Source organism: Bacillus rossius, chromosome 1 (genome assembly GCF_032445375.1).
Source record: "Bacillus rossius redtenbacheri isolate Brsri chromosome 1, Brsri_v3, whole genome shotgun sequence".
Taxonomy (NCBI): Eukaryota; Metazoa; Arthropoda; class Insecta; order Phasmatodea; family Bacillidae; genus Bacillus; species Bacillus rossius.
This window is the reverse complement of record NC_086330.1, coordinates 266,433,582-266,454,648: the sequence shown is the minus strand read 5'-3', so window position 1 is coordinate 266,454,648 and position 21,067 is coordinate 266,433,582. Positions and strand designations below refer to the sequence as shown.

The 21,067-nt window shown below is 35.8% G+C and overlaps 1 protein-coding gene across 11 annotated transcripts in view; it reads left to right on the top strand.

Moving 5' to 3' along the window:
• The window catches only part of LOC134527573 (protein HGH1 homolog), a 118,775-nt gene that overhangs the window by 75,312 nt on the left and 22,396 nt on the right, over positions 1-21,067 (top strand). For all 11 annotated transcript variants that reach the window (XM_063360367.1, XM_063360373.1, XM_063360368.1 and 8 more), the window contains one exon: positions 3,212-3,471. In XM_063360367.1, the coding sequence (XP_063216437.1) occupies positions 3,212-3,471 (260 nt within the window). The remainder of the gene's footprint in view (positions 1-3,211; positions 3,472-21,067) is intronic.

Genomic DNA, 21,067 nt, shown 5'->3' with positions numbered 1-21,067 from the left:
TTAACCAGGTACGTCCTCCCGCGGAAAATTTTACCGGGTGGGTGGTGACAAGTCACCCTGGGCTGATGCAGACGGCTTGTAGTCAAATTTTAAATTAAAATCAAAAATTAATAAAATAAAAAAAAAGTTACGTTTCGGCCTGGGCCCAACCATCAGGCGTGAAGTTAGCTATTCGTAAAATTACTTAATTTTTTTTCGGCGAGCTGCTGACAATGCGGCTGCACATAGTGACGATCAAGCGACAACTAACTTGCACCATGCAGTTACATTCCTTTACAAAGCTAGAAACAAAGGGAGGCAACCCTGTGGGCCAACTGACCAATCACAATACAATATTCAGTACCTGACCATAAAGGAAAAAATCCTGGAAAACTGTTTGTCTCTAAAAGTATGGGAAGACACATTTCACCACCCCAAAGCTTGCTCTGATTGGCTGGCAGGACCGTGCCCAACCAAAGTTACAGTCTATTTCGGTGTAGTTATGCACCCACGTGCTGGGTTTTTCCAACAACGCAGTAACTTGTGGTGTGAAAAATAACTTGCTGGCGACAGTGTGTCGTGCCTGTCTTCCTTTCTTTTAAAACCTTCTAGAATGTTGTAGAATGTTCCAGTTTTACTACCAAGAATATCCTTTAAAATTTGACGAAATGTTATTAATACACATGTTAACCTTAAATGATTAAGTAAATAATAATGAAACAAATAATAATAAAACACACTACATTCAGATTTATATAGAACCTAACCCAACTCAATAATACTATTAATGCACAAACAGAATGACTTAAGTTATTATACATAATAGAAGAATCATGAGTACAAAATAATTATGAAACATCCAGAAAACATAAACATAAAACATTCTCTGTCAGAGTTATTGATAGTAGGGGGCAAGAATACTGCGATGTTACAACTTTACCATGATCACGTTGTTTGTATTTTATTTGAGATTATGTACTTGCAAACAGTTATTATTATTTTTTATTATGTATTTTGTAATTCTTATGAATGTTTGATATCAAGTTTTTTACTAGCCTTGATGCGTACACTTATGCTTATATGCAATATTTTAATTTCTCACATTTGTATAGCTAAATAGATAAAAAAATGAAAACATATTTTAAAAACACATATAACATAAACTGAACTTTTAAAATTCTGTGAGTTTGCTAAGAGGATTGAGTTTTGTATTATATTTTTTATTAAGCGGAGGTGGTTGTTCCTAGGTTGGCAGAATGTGAAGTTTAAGGAAGCGTGGGTGTGTCTGAACTAATTGTTGAGGTGCTGGTGTTGGGGATTGTGCTTTAAAAGATTTTCATGTGCTGGCGAATGTGGTCTTTGGTTATTGCAGCGTTGGGAAAAATTTACAGTGTTATTTGTGTATTGAGGTGTATACCTTGCCGCTCAACAGCCTGACTGGGCAGTCCCTGGAGGCTGTGATGTGGGTGCTGTCCGTCACCATGTGTTACACACAATTCACACATGTGGTCGTGTCCTCCTTTGGTCCTGGTGCAGGCAGCGCTCACACCTTGCACAGCAGTTGCTGGAAGGCCCTCGACGGCTCGACGTTGGCAGTGATGCAATGCTGCTGACCTCTGTAGGTCCAGGTAGTGTGCCCAGGACCGATGCAAGCTGCGTGGTGCCCTTCAAGGACAGCAGGAACAGAAGGACGGGGACCAGTTCTCCCTCATGGAACTGGACAATATGTTCAGTCCCACATTGTCACAGTACACACCAAGACCTCGAATAACAAGTTAACTATTCTTCTGGTCTTGTCTTGGTTGGGTGTAACACTTTTTTGTCACTAAGGTAGTGTAAGACTGCATCATCGTCATCTGCTGTTTCGGTATAGATTTTGATGTTAAAGCTGGTGCAACTAATTGCATAGTGGTGCTTCAAGATTGTGTTCAGTGCTGCTTTGTGTATGCTAAAAGCTTGGTTGAGGCCTGTTTTCACTGTTATCGTTGGCATCTTGAATTTGGTGGTGGTTCTGTTGAATGTCATTCCTTCTGTGATGGTCTTGTTAGATTTTCTATTGAACATCATTCCTTGTGTGGTGGTCATGTTGTTTTTCAGGGGGCTTATTACATTCATTGGTGGCATCCTGCATACTTGGCATACCTGTGGTTTCTGAATGCTTTTAATAATGATCGTCTTCAGGGCAGGTTGCCTCTGAATAAAATTTTTTTAGACATTTTTCCATAGGCTGTTTTCCAACTATCCATGTCCATTGGTGTGTGGGAGGTAATCTGGTTGTACTTTTTTATTTTGCTTTAGTGACAACTCGTTTCGTGTGTAGTACTGGAAGAATTCATTTTCACATATGTTGTTGGGAATTCGATGCTAAATTTCTGTATCTCAAATTTATTTCTGTCCATAATTACTTAGATATGTTAGCTGGGTTTCTCATTTTGCATTTTTTGTATATGTTCATAAAGAATAACCAATTTTTCACCATCTTCTCGTAAGTAAAAGTACTCTTACAATCAGTCAGGTCTAACACATTCATTCCCTTGCTGGGCAGTAAAGTTTTAATGTTTCTGGGTGTTCATAAGCACCGGGTAATGCTGAAGATGCCAAAATTTTGGTCATTATTTGGTGGGTGTAACAAAAAAAAATTGTTGGAGGCAAATATGCTTCACTTTTTATATTGTATGGAGAAAAGTCACTGCCTTCACATTCGTAATTCTCACAGTGATTTTTAGCTGGAGTGTTATATTCGCTTACTTTATCTATGGCTGCACCATTAACCAAACTTTCACTCATTTATACTAATGTTTACAGTTTAAATTACTCTCCCTAGTCGAGGCCCTAATCACAAATAATTGTGCGCATGCATAAATGTTCGTAGCACACTATTTTCACAGTAAACACACAGCTTTCAGCTTCTGAATGCAAGTCTATATGTAAAACTGAGTACTAAGATTCTCACACTGGCAAAGGTGATCGGACTAGAACTGCGCACACACTACCCTTAAGTTGAAGTGGTTACTAGTGGAGGTGAGTTAACAGCAGGCTTGACCTGTAAACCCATTGTCACGGCGGTGTGTCGGCCTTAGTAACCCTAGGAAACACAGAGGGTTGGTGTTGATACCATAAAAATATGAAATTAGCAGAGAACCAAAAAATCCAACATGTTAGATGCAGTTGAGCCAAGCTGTAAATTACTGTGCTGTGTAAAAACCTGAAATTTTCTTTCTGACCCGACCAGGTTGCCGGGAAGAGGCTTCGTGTTGCAGCAGACACCTTCGCACTGCTGACGGATGCACCCGTCAACATGGCAGAGCTGCTGTGCTGCCTCTTGAACAACCTGACCCGCTCCGCGGAGTGTGCGGCACAAGTGGCTGACGCTCTGCTGGAGGATGACTCCTTGTGCGCAAAGTTCCTCGCGTCTGCGGACGAGAAGCTGGCTCGCTTGGAGCACATGCCGTTCTTGTATGGCAACTTGGCACAAGACACCAGAATAAGAAAGTATGTGTACTGTTTGGTTTAATTTACTTGTTGTGCAGATTAAGCTTTGTCATTTATGGTGGACAGTGTTTGTGTAATTCTATATTCCTTTATACAGTAACTTTTAAGTAGTGGTTGAAACATACAGTGAGGTTTAAAACTTGCCAACGAAGATACATAAACATGGCAATTTAAACAGTGGAATTTCCTCTAGTAGGGATATTGGGAAGTTACACTGTATTTAAAGTGGTTATCAGAAAACTCACAGGACATGATAAATTTATTGACATACTGTAAATGTTTAGGAGTAAAATCTGGGTTTTATCAGAAATTAAATTGGCAGGACCACCTACACACACAACATTTTTCAAACCTTTTGTGACAGTGCCCAAACAATTGAAACTGCCTTAATGTTACTAAGGAACAACAAAGTCAACAAATTATGTAAAGACACTCAAGAGTTTTATAAATGCCCAAAAGCAAAAAAAAAATGGAAATGTTTAAAGACAATCAGTTGTATAGCATATGCCTCTTCCTGTCCTTATAGCGTAACATACATTGTGAAACATGTTGAAAATAGAAATTTTGTATTTATTTCCAATGTTCTTTAATGCCACACAAAACGAGGAAAAGGCTGGCTATCTCGTAAATAAACAAACAATTTCCCCTGGCACGAAGAGACACTATTTCATATTAAAAAATAAAAAAAAAACATCTTCCAATTAGAACGGCAAGCTACCAAGTCCATCACCAGAACATCATGAACCTCTGGAATGTGTAATTTTTCTGGAATCCAACAGCTTAACATTCACAGCTGTTGTGGAGAGAGACATCTTCAGAATAGAAATAGAATTCTACAATCAAGATATGTGTGGAATATCTTCATGGCATTTTCTTTTTTGGTATGACATTTATTGCAGTAGTTTTGGAAAACAAGTCACTTTTGGCAACAAAACAATGAAGATTAAAATTATTCAAAACACTATACAAGTCTAAAATGCAAGTTTGTACACCATAGAGCACCAAAATGAAACAAAATCTGAAATCAATAAGTATTGAAAGAAAATAACTTAAAATCTCAAAAAAATTAATCTTTTTTAATTCATCAAATTCAATGAGTGCTATTTATTTAGCATGATTATTTTATTATAGATTAAGTGGATATGAAATATAATAATAATACTTATTTAGCCTTTCTTACTTTCTCATTATTACATTACTGATTGAAAATTTTTCGAACACACACTTGCTTGCCAATTCAGTTTTATTATTATAAGTAATTTTGTGCTAGACATGCTTGTGATAAAATATTTTAGTGTTATAATGCATTGTGTATCCAGTCAAAAACTACACTATTTTGGTAAGATATGTATTAAAATTTTTTTAAGTATTTAATTTTTTTAATAATACCTTATTTTTATCACTGATCAGGATTTATTAAAATAAAAACAACAAAACTGAAATCGCCTGTTCTAAAAATGAAATTTGCCTAAAAATAAAAACATAAAATCTTGTCCGTAGTCATAATTTTCTTCAGCATCACTAACATTATGCCTTAAGGCTGTTCAAGTGGTCAAAAAATCGTCTCCACTTCGGAATGACTTTAAACAGATACATCACTCACAATAGAATAAAAACTGATCGCTGAACCCCCTAAGAGCGCTGTATAAGACTCAGGATCGCGCCGCTGGGTATTCAGTCGAGAGGAAGGCTTCAAAGGGGAAGGTTGTGTCATTCGGCTCCGAACAGCGGGTAGGGCGACGCGCAAAGAAAATCGCCCCTGGCTCTCCTAGCGGAGGAATAGCTAACTGTTTGCAGCAGGAAGTGTCAGACAGCTCAGATCTCACTCCTCGCCGGGTGCAGGGTGTCCGCTGTCGGGTTCGACGCGTGACGTCAGCAGGACCGCAGATTTATATTTGCCAGTTGCAAGGCTCGCAGATAATGCCTTACTTTCACAGCGAATTATATGTAGATTCTCTGATGCTTCATCTACATGTATAAAAATAACTTGAATACATTATTTGGCAAACTTTTTGTCTCTTCGCCAGATTTTTGAAGCAATGAATATCTTTATTAGTTATATTACTGAGAAAGTTTTGCATTTTGTAGTCGTTACCATGTTGGGTATTCCGGAAAATTGTTACGTTATTTTCGTTTCATGACCCTGACATCTCTTAAGCTTTGTCAACTCAAAAGTTTAAACATAAATTTTATTTTATTTTTCGAATGTAACTTTATAATGGGCATAAAACTGCACAATATTGCACTAATTACATTCAGTCTGATACATAAAATCTAGTGAAGAATAATCTCGATCAAATTCGTTAATAGGAGAATCGTACCAAGGGGTTAGAATTGATTGTACATCCTAAGAGTAGTACTTTTGTCTGCAAGGTTTTTTTTATAACAACCACCGTCAGCCCATGAGGTTGGAACATATATGGTTTGAAAATCAAAAATATTCATAACTATAACAAAACCATTTAAAAGATTTTTAAACTTAAATATTATCTAAAAATTGTGTCTGAAAATATTTGGATATGTTGTAGCCTTGCTGCTAACCGATCCAAATTATTAAAATTGCCGTTATATTTTTTTGTTTTAACATCAATAGATATGTGAGAATTATCTCCAAACGTATAATATCACAGTTTTTGTTGGTCTAAAAGATTTTTCGTTAACATATGAAAAGAAAATCAAACTAGGCCTATTTAGAATGATATGTGTGTGAATTATATGGTAAATGTATGAGGTAAAGAAGACCTTACTAAAACTTCATACATAATTAATAAATTGCACATTAGACAGCGATAGCGATTGTTTCCTTGTAATTGGCGATCGTTTGCAAGATAATCCATTGCAATATGATTTAAACATTCTAAAATATGCTAACACAACTAATGTAGCCATTTTTCTTATCTTCTACAAATGACTGCTCTTATGAAGAAATTGATAGTGGGTAAAATTTTATACTGTTGGATATTTAAGAGCACACTTTGTTTAGAGCATTGCCAGTATGATATAGTCTTATAACGTTAGAAAGCAAGTTGAATTTTATTTAAAGTGATTACCTTTTAACATTTAAAATGAAACAAATTCTTCCAAGTAAGAGGATTGATACATGCACAGTATGTATGAGGTAAAGAAGACCTCACTAAAACTTCATACCTAATTATTATATTGCACATTAGACAGCGATAAGTAGGGCTTGGCCGATCACTAAATTTGCTGATCATTCCGATACCGATCATTTGCGCCGATGACTGGCGCCGATCATTGCCGATCAGACAAATTAAGAATTATATAGCTTGTTTGATGTTAAAAATAAAAATCTAAAAAAAATTTTTAATGAAAAAGTTACCTTGTGATAACTTACCATTTATTTAACACTTCTGACAGAAGACAATTTGTTCATTGGTTTTTAAAAATGAACAGTAATATAATGTAAGGTAAGTATTTCCTATTTCTACTATTTCTAGACCTTCCCACCCCACAAACCAAAGTACCCATACAACACTTTTTCACAGGTCTTGAAAATAAGTGCTTTATAATATCTACCTACAAAAGATTTTCCAAATAAATAACTAAATGCTACTGCAATACTAAGAGTGCAACACAATATGCAATACACAAATTCAGTGACACACATGGTAATTCTTGATGAATTGTTTTGAAAATAAACAGTATATCATGTGTTGATATTTAAGATTTACTTTGTTAACCAATGCACACACAACATTAACACTTGACAACTCTTTGTGGGTTAGTTTCAAAGTAAATATTAAGTTTTTGTCTAAATAATGCAGTGCAGATCTTGCAGCATGTAAAAGCACCAAGCATAAATAAAAAATAAAAAAATTAGGCTATTGTGAAGAAAAAAAAAATCAGAAATTTTTGCTTGTTTGTTTTATTTTACCAACAACTTTATGAAGCAGAACAATTTTCAATAACATTTTAACTTCAGAAACGTAAAATACAAAACAATCCGATCGTATGAAAACAATAACAAACAGGTTTATTCAGTTCAAAGATTAATGAATGCACAAAATATGAGATCCGTGCCTTTGTAAAGCGCGTGCACCATTTTCATAATCATTGCTAGTTTGCGCCACTAGTCTCGCTTGGTGCTGGCCATAGATGCTACTAGCGAAGTGCACAGTCTTCCTGATACTATCCATATCAATGGTGCGATAAAGTTATTTTCTTACGTTTGCAAAGGTAAACAATGAACGTTTTTCAAAATAAAAGCATTAATTAAAATGTAATTTATCAGGAGGAATAAAAAAATTTGTGAATTTTAGGACTTTTCCGCTTCGTAAAAACGTATGAAATGGGAAATTAATGATTTTATAAGTGTATGTTCCGGGAAAGTAAACCATTGTAAATATAGTACTTTCGGCGGGACCAAAATTAATCGGCGTATGACACGGTAAAACGTATGAAACGGGAACGTATCATCGAGGTTCTACTGTAGTATGTAATGATAGGCGTTTGGTGATCAGAAATAATTTGCAGATCGGTACCAATGCCGATGTGTTAAAATCGGCCGATTATTGTGATCGGTGATCGGCATCGGCCCAGCCCTAGCGATAAGTAATGTCTGCGCTAGCGATTGTTTCCTTGTAATTGCATAATGAAAGTCCCCCAGAATAAACTTCTTTCGATGGTCGCCATTTTGGAAAACGGCGGACAAAGTAATGTTTTACGTTTATTTCAGAAACCACACACATTTTCGAAGCAATCTTGTTAACAAAACATGTTCTGCGTACAATTCCCACATCTGATAAATTCGTTTTCATCAGCACAACACACATAAAGAAGAAAAGTTTTTCCTGAGTTTATGTTGCCCTAAAATCGTGATGTTCATCCCAACATTTCAGTGTGTAAATGCTTCCTTTCATAAGAAGTCAAGTCGAGATGTCGTGTTTTACATCCATTTACAGCATGCCAAAACAATAGAACATCGCATACTTTACATTGTAAATTTTGCTGTCATGCAATGAAGAATAACGTAACGTTATGCTGAGTGGAGAATCCAAGCGAGAAAGTTAGAAGAAGTACAAGCAAATTATTGTCTTGACCGAAAATCACAACCTTGAATCCAGTTCATGCCATTTCTAGTGACAAAACAAACTTAACTTATGACATACATACATACATGCATATATAAAATATCTTTTACCTCAATACTTTGTCATCTCTACAAGGCAACTCTAGCAACTTATATACCTTAATGAATAGAGTAATCCAATTAGTTTTATAACGTGCAAACTTCATAATAAAAGCAAGCAAGTATTTTTTTTTTAAAAATGTGTGTACTTTAAAATTACACATACACTCTCAAACTAAGATAAATTGATTTGAAATATATATTATAAGTATGTCGTTCGTGATAAAAGTAATATATTTAAATAAGGTTTGTAAAAAATCACTGGCGTTACTGTATATACTTCAACTGCAAGTATAACAATCCTGAAATAAAATCAATTCGAACTTATGCTTACTATAAATACATAAAGTACATTCGTTAGAATTTAGAAAATACGAGTTTAAATGGTACATAAATTGGCACAGAACAATTATTCACACAACACTCTTTTTCTGTCCCTTGTAAAAATTATCACACTCAAACTATTCATAAATGAAAAATTACCTCATTAGTGAAACATGAAGTTCTTTTTTTTTCTCAATCTAAAATAGTTGTCTTCATGGTGGCTACATGATTTTCCACTAAATGTTTGGAAGCAAGATGTATAATTCACTTTTATAACCGAATAATATTCATAAAATAGTCACGTATAAAACAATATTCTTAAGCAAGTTATGTTCGTCAGAACTGAAAGTTTTTTGTAGCATCTTCAAGTACCGAAATTGTAGATGTTTCATGAAGCCAAAGAATTAACTCACTGGCTTTCCGCACTTCTTTTTCTTCTGTTCTTCTTGTGCTTCCAAAATGTATTGTGGATCTATGACCTTCATTTTACGTTTGATTCTGCTATCAATAATTTCAGGAAGCATACAGAGCAAGTAGAATTTCGTAAGTTTCGGGACCATCACATTTGTCCAAAGGTGTTCATCTTTTTCTATTATTTCCACGAAAAAATCTTTATCTGTCAGAACAATAAAGTCGCAGTATTTTCTTCCAGTGATATTCAACTGTCCCTGTACCTGATAATAGTAGTGATGAGTTTTCTTCAACTGGAGACGGCTGTTTATTTCCAAACAAAGTGTAGATTTTTTTCTCTTTAGCCACGTCCAATAAAAGTTTTTCTTTAACTGATGGCAAACACTTGACCTGAACCAAAGTATCTTCGTCTACCAGACCATCTGGAGTCGCTGCAAGGTATGGGTAAGCACTACTAATATAAATACCACACCGGGTGACTTCTACACCTTTCACTCTGCTATACCGACCCAATGCATCCGGTTCGCGCACTCGTCCGAACATAACAGCTGGTGTGTTCAATTCCTTAGGGAATAGTAAGTTCTGTACTAGGTTGTGGCAAGGCGTGTAGTCGTGACGCCGGATAACTGTACCGAAGTTGGATGCAGTTAACCGATTCAATCTAACTTCGTACCACTTTTCGTGCTGATCTCGTGTGTCTCTCTCCACAGCTTCTCTCTTGATTTGATTATCTGCTTCTTCCTTCAGTTTTGTTATTAATTCTTCAGAAAGAGATTTCATCTCCTCGGATTTGTCGGCATCCGGAATTAAATCATGAGCACCATAGTACTCATCTGGGTCCCCTCCCTGCTTTCTTTTCTTTTTTGGAGCGCCTTCATCCTGGTATTTCAATATCCTTTTTGAGCTCCTCTTCTCACGCTGCTGGCACATCTTCTTGAACCTGGAACCAGGACTGCGGCCATGCATGCCTTTCCAAGGACTAAGTATGCCAGCCAGGACCATTCATATAGGCAATTGCAGCACTGTAGCACCGCCTATAATAGCTACCACGCTTCCCGTAGTTTATGCGCTTTTTACCATTGAATTTCGCTGTGAGGGACATGTATCTGCAACAACACACAGAAAAAAAAATGTCGCCACAGACTTACATTTAAGAAGTATTTCTGACATATGGTACGTAATGGTTATTTTGTGGCCTTTAAGGATGTTCAAGTGTGAAAAATTAATAATTTTTTATTGGTTTGAAATTATGCTAGTTTTGTAGACCATACTTGTGAGTTTAATTTCATCTCGCAATGCATTTTTAGCTTGCATAGTTTTCCCATAATGACGTGTCAAAACTCGTTCATACACCCTGCAAAAATCAACATCAACTAACATGTTGAAATGAAAGAATTTATCGCGAAACTGTATGAAATGGGCTACATCCTGTGAGAATTAAAAATACATAAGAAAACATTATTTACTTTTCAAAAATTGTTAAAAAGTATTAAAACATTTTTAAAATTTAAAACTTATTTAACAACGGAAGAAAATATATTTTTGGTAGTAGTTATTTCTGTTAGGATATAGCCCATTTAATGAAGTTTCACCATGAATTATGTATTTTCAATATGTTTCTTCTTTTTAGCGGGGTGTAATAATGCGCAACATGCAAATTTAGATTTTGGCATGATGCTATGGGAAAACTATCCGAGCTAAAGATATATCGCGAGAAAAATTCACACACACAAGTATCGTATACAAAACTAGCATTATTTCAAAGCAATTAAAATTTATGCATTTTACACACTTGAACACCCTTAAACACATTGAGCGTAGACATATTAATTATTCATGTAGTTGACTGGGTTGGTCACCATTCTTTTACCTATTACACGGCGCGAGTGAATTCCACTTCAGGTTGCACTTTGTTAAGAAAATATTGACCTACAAATTTGCCAGTCACGCCTCTAAGAGCTTACCGAGGTTCAAGTACGTTTCATATGAAATTTAAAATTTTACTAAACAGTATTACTTTTGTAGACAGGCGACGGGTGTTTCCTGGTAGTGCCATCCAGGTCTTCTCTCACGTACTACTGTGACTCTGCTCCAGCCGGGAACCACGTGTGTCAAAATCAAAATTGACATGTTACTCTACCATGAAATAAGTTTCCAGAGAAGTAGCATACCATGGACTATGTAACCAACCATTTGGAAAACACACAGCGAAAAATATTGGAATTTTAATAAAATGAGGTATCGGCTACTTTTAGTGTATTTTGCAAATTTTTGTCAACATTAAAAATATTTCACTGTGGTTTTCAGAATGTTTTGTTATGTAGTGCATTGCAAGTAATTTAATTGTGAATTGTTCCATTTAAGTAAGTCAATTGTTTTTTTTTCTTCATTTGTATGGCAACATTTAACTTTGACACACCGTTATGAGAAAACTGTGTGAGTTAAAAAAACTAAGAGGAAACTGTACTCACATGTACTGTCTACAGAACTAACCCAATTTCATCAAAAAAATTACAAAATTATGCGTTTATATAGATTGGAAACCCATAATCATATTGCTTCCGCTGGAACTCAACCAGAAATATAATAAAAAAAATGAACCGTCAAACGAGAGATTAATGTCAAGACAATAAGATGCGACCTCACAAGGGGGAATTTTTAACTATACAAAATTTGTACATAGCATCTGTAGAAATTTTAACAAGCACAGATTATGTACAAAGGTGATCATTTTATCTTTTACCAAGTGTTGGACAACGATAGTGAAAGAAAAGGATTGTTTATGAATATTACACTTACCTTTCAGCAGCATTAGTAGTACTATTGCTGATCAGCCTATCTGCTTTCTTCTCTAATGCAGCAGTTAAATTTTGTATAGGCTGCATTAATCCAGATTTTTCAAGTTCAGGAACAAGATTTTGTTCCCCACATTCTTTCCTTTTACAAAATGTTGGTCGACAGTCGTCGTGTTTACCAAACACATGGTTTTGTGCATTTCGAAAATCACCTCTAAGGGTGTCTATAGCAGTTTTCCCTTGCAGTTTACTTGCTTCTTTTATGGCAGTTCGCACACCTTAGACAAGCCTTTCAGTTCTTGAAATGCCTTGTGCAGCTTTTAAAATTTTTCTAGCTTCCAGTGGATATGAAGTATTCGTTACTAACTTAAGGTTTTCGCAAAAGGCTCTTTGGCATGATTTGTACACTCAATTTTCATCACGTAGCGCCCATAACTGCATGACTGCTGAATTGCTGCTATAACTGCTGCATCCCCGTCTCCTATGTAGTGCTTGTAGACCAGCCCATGCATTTCTATGCTCTGGTTGAACCCTTCGCATATCAAATCTTTCTCCATGGCTGTGGAAGGACCGGTAAGGTTTTTATAGCATACATGATCTGGGATAGTTTTCTGCCTGGATTTGGCCATCGAACAAATATTACAGTATTTATTTCTGATGCCCAGGTAAAGTATCTTCTGCGTTTCTAGTCCGATAAGAATAGCCTGCAAAGTAATACAAATGTACTGAAATGGTCTAATTAGGATTATAAAAAAAAATTCAAAGAACTATTACAATGTGAGATATTTGTTTTCTTTGGATAACTCAAAACCACATGTTTTTCAAAGAAGGTTATTGTTTTAAGAAGCAGGTCATGGTAGAAACTATCAACAATATCAGTGTATTTCACTTGATAATATGTCATTCTTTGTAAATTGTGATGTATAACGATTTTTTTTTTAATACCATTCTAAATCGTAGCACGAAATCCACGAACATTAAATTAAAAAAAATAATTAATACTTACTCTTACAATACTCATAGTTTTAAACTGAAAACAACTATAATTCACTAGTTCTACAAGTTCTGCGGTCTCTCAATGAGCTAGTTTGTTGTGCCCCGCTGCTACCGACCCTGTGAGAGATGTAGCTGTGACATTGCAACCCCTTTGATAGGGACAATGTGAACCTAGCCTTGGCGCACACGTCGCACTTCTGCCTGCGGAGCAAGAGGATTGAGAAGCAGGTACGTTGGCAACACTGCAGCGCTATCAGCTGTCTGGAGTCGCTTGGGTTTACTTATTACGCGCGCAACCATTCAATAACAATCACGCGCTCTTTAGCAAAAGTTTGAAGCATAGTCTAAATATGAACTTCTTATTTATTCCTGATAATTATTTAAATGAGAAACAGAAAATTTATATAAATACACATCATATTGATAATCCTTCACATCATATTTGCTTTGTATAACATATACAATAAAGAGAATACTTACAGTTTAGGAGTTCCAGGAATAATCATAAGGAAAGCTTCACTTGTTGACGAACAACAATAACTTGTTGCTGAGAAGTTTCATTCCACTCTGCATTTTTCCTGTAAACATTTAATTATTTGAATTGAATACGGCTGCACCTGTACAGTTAAATACAAATGTGTGTTATGTAAGTTAATATATCACCAAAACGCGAATTAAGCATTAATGTACCGAATACCAGATTTAATCAACCTGCGGGGCATTGAACATAAAATATCTATCCTGAGTTCTATGCCATTGTCAATATCACAAAATTCGCCCTAAAAAGTAAATCACATCTATGTTGTGAAAAGTGGCGAGGGTTTCCTATAAAGTAAAATCTAATAGAATCAAATATTAATTTAATTCTGTATACGTGGAAATAAGTATGTGACTTACCTCAGGAATTTTGAATCTGTTTAAGTTTCGTTAGCCTTGGCATTTTTCTCCATCCAAAACTTCTGCTTGACCTTTGCCCTCTTGCTTTTTTTACGAGAGCGGCTCGGTGGTGATTTAGACTTTGGCATGAAGCACGGAAGTTACACGAATAACAAATTCACTTAAGAAAGTTATCAGAAATACAAAATCCGTGCGAAAATGTTTCTTTGCCCTACGCGGCGAGGCTGGTAGAGCTCCTCGACGTAGTTACAAGAAATGACGCCTTGAGCGCCAGCAAACGGTCACGCGGAGACGAGGGTCGCGCTGGAAAGACAGACGAAGTCGGTATCTCCCGCGGGAGCGACACTCGTCTACATTTATTCATACCCCATTGCTGTATTTTTCATCGTAAATTTATAAACCACATATCAGCATAAAGTAAACAGTCTAGGCTATAGCCTCTGGAAGTATGAATCCATAATATCCCTAAACTAATTTTATTTTGTTTGTAGACTACAACCATACTTTTTTTCTGTTAAAATGTTAATAATGCTTAATATTGTAGAAATAAATAAACTTGCTCTAACCAAATGAAAATTTCTGAGGATGATATTGAAAACATTTCAAAACAATTTATCCTTAGCCATTACTAAAAAAAAAGAAAATAACCTCTAATTGTATGAAATCATTTACGATATAAAATTCGTAATAAAAATTATAGTTACAGCAGTTTTGGTTCCGAAATGTTACTACACATGTACCAAATGCATACTTGTTGCATATATATGACAAATGCTTATGTTACATTGCCTTTAACAACATGTCGCGAGTCCCTTGAACGGCCTTAACCCTCTAGTGCATGAATTTTTTTATCTTTGTTGAAAAAATATTTGTTTATCACTTACAGCATGCAGATTACAGCAAAAATATTTAAAAAAATTTTAACTTAATTTTTAAATTTTTTACTTAATAAAATCGCTTTGTGCCATATATGGGGCCGTATTCATAAAGTGGAGGAAAAGCTTTTACTTGTAAAATGTAGAGCAAATACTTCTAGGTATATTAATAAATAATGAAGGAAAACCTTTCACTTTTGTAGTTAAAGCAAAACCTCGTAGTGTAGACGATTTGCTCAAAGCTGAAGTAAAAGGGAATTAATAAAGTGTACGTTTTACTCAAAGCTTAGAGCAAATGCTTCACAAATAATACATCTGGTCAGTTGCAGACTCGACAGTGAAGTAAAAGGACATGTAAGGACGCTATGGTGAGTTAGTAGTAGTGAAGAATGTCAAACATTACAAGACTCGTGTGAACACGCACACTGATGACTTCAAAAGCTTATTTCGTTTTGAAGAAAATAATTTTGAGTGGCTATCTAATTATTTTTTAAGAGACTTACTGAATGTCGAGGAGGTGCGCTTTCCTCATCTCAAAAAATGAAGATATGTTTGCGGTATCTCGCGGATCCAGGTTATCAAAAAGGAATTGGTGAAGAACTTGGAGTGTCACAAGGAACGGTATCGTTAACTGTGCGTGATGTTGTGGAACACATTGTTGCCAAGGTTAACAACTAGATAAAGTTTCCCTCCACTGAAAATTCCCTCCTCGAGGCAAAGGGATCATGGCAAAGTAAGTATTGCTTTCCAGCAGCAATTGGCGTGATAGATTGTACACATGTAGGGATTCTGAAACCAAAACTCCATGGTGATGAATACATCAATAGGAAAGGTAAACCTACATTAAATGTACAAAATTTGGAAAAATTCGAAAATCAAACAAGTTATGAGTAGATCACAGAATGCAGTGTTGATTGCTGATGATGGCTACGGTATTGAGCCCTGGTTGATGACTCCCTTAACAAATCCAGTTTATGATGCAGGTAGGAAATACAATGTACTTCTGAAAAAGGAAAGGGTTATCATAAAAAGGTGTTTCGGGCAACTAAAGCGGCGGTTCTCAATTTTGCAATATGTTTGTCGGGCAAAACTTGCGAATGTACCAAAAATTATTGTGGTGTGTTTTGTATTGCATAACGTTGCTAAAAGTTTGAATGACTCAGAATTTGACCCAGATCAAACTACCCCTGAAGAAGACTTTTCAATGAGGCATATGGTGAAGGTGCAGGTGTAAATAGACTTGCTCTACGGCATCAAGGACAACAGATAAGAGAAAATGTGGCAGCAATAATTGAACAATTTATGTAAGCGAACTAGGCAAAAACTGATTTTATTGCAAAGAAAGTACAGAAAACGTATAATTGGAATTAATTTCCAATTCAAATAATACTCTTTGTTATTGTTACATAAGTGAACTGAAATCTATTGATTAGAGTAGTGCTTTACTTAGTTTGTTAAATCGTAGTACGATTTGTTTTTGTCAATTAAAATTTGATTTTGCTGACAATGAAATGAGTCACTGTCCTTTTGTTGTTTTATTAAGTTGCTGTAATATTTGGTCTGCACTTTTGTTAATTGATATTGTTGGAGTAATACCAAGTGCTGCAACTACTTCATAGATAAATTCCTTGTTTTGTCACTTTCGTATTTTTCAAGAGGTGATCTTCGTGGCGGCATTGTAGCTTTGCATGAAGGGTGCAAATAGGGTGAAGCCTCAAGTGAAGATGATGTTACTGCACCTGCTGAGATTTTTCCCATTACTCCGCATTCCAGTGACCCTGTTTCAAACAATTTTGCATTACAATAACTACCTCTCAAATAAATACACGGACATACAAACAAGTTAAAAGTTAGCTTTGGTGATCTGTCGCTGATATTTACAAATTTCTCTTTATGTGACATTTAAAAAATAATAATAATAGGACCAGCTATAAAGAAAATAACTGAACAAAGTTAACAATATTTAGCAAGTAAAGGTTTTTAAATGTAAAAAAAGAAAAACGTTACTAACATTTTGTGTTGTATTATAATATGACTGCAATCTTAAAACTGCCACAAAACCATTTGAAGTGTCATGTTGTTTTTCAATAAAGTTATAGTGTTCTTAAAAGATTTTCCACTTTTAAAAGATAATTTGGTAGCAACAGTTGTGTCATTTACTGTATTTACTCGTGTATAGCGTGCCCTCGTGTATAGTGCGCACCACGATTTTTGCAACAAATTCCAAAGAAAAAATTTTATATTTTTTCCCCCCATAAATAAATTTTACTAACATTTTGTGGTACCTGTTAAGTAATTACTTATGAAACAAATGATTATTTACATTGATGTGTGGTGATGTCAGGAAAATACTCAAATTAAATACTCTTCCACCTGAAAGCGAAACTTTTGTGGATGCTGTACCAGCTGAAACGACACGAGCAAGCTAAACTCTGCTGTGTAGACGGAAGATAATGAAGCTCTCTATCGTCACAACTGGTTCGAGGGCAGGAGGGAGGGAGGCAGGCAGGAACGGGACTATGACCATCAAGTAACCTTGACAGTTGACAGAACTAAACACTACCACTCCCATCACGTAGCTTCTACATAGATATTTCAACTGATAGTTAACATTTTTAGGGACACGCATTCCCTATCTGCATTCCCTATCTGAGACAACAGGTAACTGTTATCCTTTCGAAGTTTTGTTACAAATCTGTGAAAACAAATTATCTTGTCTTCATACTCGGCAGGTAAACGCTGGGCCAGTGTCGTCCGTCTGCGTATTGCGAGACCATACCGCCGCAAAAATCTCACACACCACTCTACACTAGCACGGAATCTACCGTTTGGCACTTCATATGTACGTGCAACTTCACGGGCTTTCATTCTAATCATGTCCATTGTCACAGCAAAACCACCACTACGTTTTTCGTTAACGTACTGCAGCACTCCCCTTTCCAGCTCGGGATGCTGAGCTTTTTTGCCACGAAAAGATCGTCGATCATGAGACGTCAAAATCAACTTATCAAGTTGCTTCCGCCAGCAAAGAACGCTCGTTTCTGCAACGTCAAATTGCCGAGCCGCTGCGCAATTTCCATTTTCTTCAGCGTAGTTAATAACTGACAGCTTTAACCTGGCAGTGTAAGAAGCACGTGAACTTCCGGCATTAATCATCCCAAGGTTTCAGTCTGCATTATCGCATAAACACTGAAGTGGGTTAAACACTTGGAACTAGAGGTGGGTTGTTACAGCAATTTTCGGAATCAGTTCCAACCAGTGACTGATACAGTAATGTACTGGTTACAAGTAGCTGATACTTCTGTATCAGCTACAGCAGTGGCAGTCCCAGGAAGCAACAAGGTATCATCCGCATTCTCGTTACAGGTTACACATCCTCCATGCCGTCATCATCAGCGTAAAAAGGTATCAGTTTTCTCTTTCCACGTTCTTCGTAAAAAGGTATCAGTTTTCTCATTCTACATTCTTCGTAGTCGAAAAAAGGTATCGGTGTTCTCTTTCCACGCCTTTCGTAATCAGAGTCTTCAATCTTTGCAAGGAGCACGCACTGCGCACTGAGCGTTTTTTGATGAGAAGCCTAAGATGTACATCAAGCTCTGTCCCTGCCCGAACATGCCCGAATATTCACCTTCGGCCAACTTCGGGATTTGTTTTATTTTTGCGCAGGAAAAATGAATTCAAATGTTGAAAGTGGTCGGTTAGGTTAGCTACGTTAAAACACTTTAGAACACTATGGACGGTTAGTTAGGTTAGTATAGCTACATTAAAATAAACAGAGAAATATAAATATATATAAATAAACCCGAGGTTGGCTGAAGGTGAATATTCGAGCGTGTTCGGGCAGGGACAGAATCTAAGTACATCTTAGGCTTCCCCCTCCCCTACATTCTTTCCCTTCTTTATTCCTTATTCGTCGTGCCGTTCCCTCCCCTTTCACAAGCACCGCCCAAGTGACTGTCATCTGCGATCGAGTTCTGCGCACATTGGCTGTGGTGTTGTTCCAGCTGGGCGAGCATGGTTCTCTTTTTCGTCCGTCATAGGGATGACGCGTCATCAGTATGACGCTTCGCTACTAAAAGCGAGCATGGATCTTTTTTCGCCTTCTGGAAGACGCCTTAGCTACGACATGCCTGTCATATGTAAGGCGCAATAGCTTGTCAGCCGTAGACCCGTCATAGCCGTCATAACCCTGTCATACAGCCGACTACATGTGTAACTTTCATTTAATACTGGGAAATAATTCTTTCAAATTAGTTAAATAATATATTTTCGTGAAATTTAAGGTTTCGCCTCAATTCTATTTACTCAGAAATTACGTATGTGAGATATACGATGTATCTAAAAAAAAAGTTATGTTTTTCTCTGAATAAACTTCGAAACAACTTGTTTCCGATAATAATCACGCCGCATAAATATTTAGTTTCTATGTTTCGTGTGAATAAGACACATTGATTCTTTTTTCTCGTTATTTTTAACTGCACAATACTCAGTTTAACAAAATATATCATACTAAAAAAATTGCCAATCTGCCGACTTTTGTCATATCACTTAATAAAAATATAAAGGTCAGGACAGAATAACGTAATATTTCAACTAGATAGAAGATAACATCACATTAGTTAATTATTCTGTATAAAAGTTAAGTGTAAAACACCTATAAGTGTGTGGCTTTTATTAAACTTCTAAAAACAACTAATTTCCCCTTCAGCTTCCATACGTGTAATAAAAAAATTCACTTGTAAAAATAAATACATGCATTGATAAGGTTGAAAATACACAGGAATGCTGCTGATAATACATAGTAATCTGATGGTTATTTTAAACCTTCGTTTTATCACATTTTAAACAGAAAGCATTTCCTCCAAAGATTTAGTGACTTCTAGGTTAGGCCTACTCCCCACCCTCGTTGGTGGCTAGGTTTGCTCCTGCTGTATCGCATATTGAAACTTATTTTATTCACCTAAGATTCGCTCAAATACTTTCAGTATGATAAAATGGTAACAATGTAGGAATAATAGTGTTTCACGTAGAGTTGAGAGGTTTCGTGTTTATAGTTCATACGAAAATTGTAATTTGTGAGAGGAGCGGCTTGTGTGAAAAGAAAGTAATTAATTCCGTTGAAGGGTATTTTTAGTTCCTCTACTCTTCTGGTAGTTATAAAATGCAGACACAATACTGTCAACTACAGTTAATAAATTATATTCAGGCATTTAATTAACAACACTGACTTCGTGTTATATTGTTTCAAGCTTGCAAGATGCTAAATAAATAATATTATCAACGTATTCACCCAATACATATGCTACGGTACAAAATAGTGTGAATGAAACTTGCAGTGCACTAGAAAATATGCTATAATCAAGTCTAAGGATAATGTAATTAAATATAACAGTAGTATTTTTTGAGCAGTCTTTAAGGGACATACAGCACACCGAGTTGTTTCGGTACCTTCAAATCGGCAAATTAACTTAAAAAGTGACAAAAATTACCAAATAATGATTAAATCAGGTCTAGTATTGTAATGTTTCATGTCAAGTCACAAAAGTGTTTTTAAATTTTTTTTTCATCATATGTTTTAAAGTAATAACAACTGACCATTGAAAACAAAATTAATAATAACGGGCAACATGTTTCACAAGATTGCTAAATAATATTTTCATATTAAAAACTACAAACTTTCACAGTTTCTAATGCACTCCTTAACCTTCTTATATACTATTTAATAATCATAAAAGACTTTGCTATGTAAAATGATTTTATTATATTTTGAGACTGAGACGTGACGGGTGTTTTACTGGGCAAAAAATAGTCAGTAAAACTTATATTTACAGAAAACCAACAAGCGTACAATGAAAAATTATATAAATATTGATAACAGTTGTGGAAAATATTTAATTTGATAGACAAATCATGCCTAAGTTTTATGAATGTCCAAAATCTTATTTTCGTGTAGGTAGTTTTCTATTGGCTGTAAATTGCTAGCAGATACACCAACTGCCAAATAAAACACCTTTCTGTATATTCACTGCCAACCTCTGCATATTATCGATTGCCAAGCCGTCGTAGGTAAGGTGCCTTAGCGATGATGGGATAGATATGACGATTGGATCCGTGCTCGCATTTTCACGCGGCCGTCACAACTAAGCCGT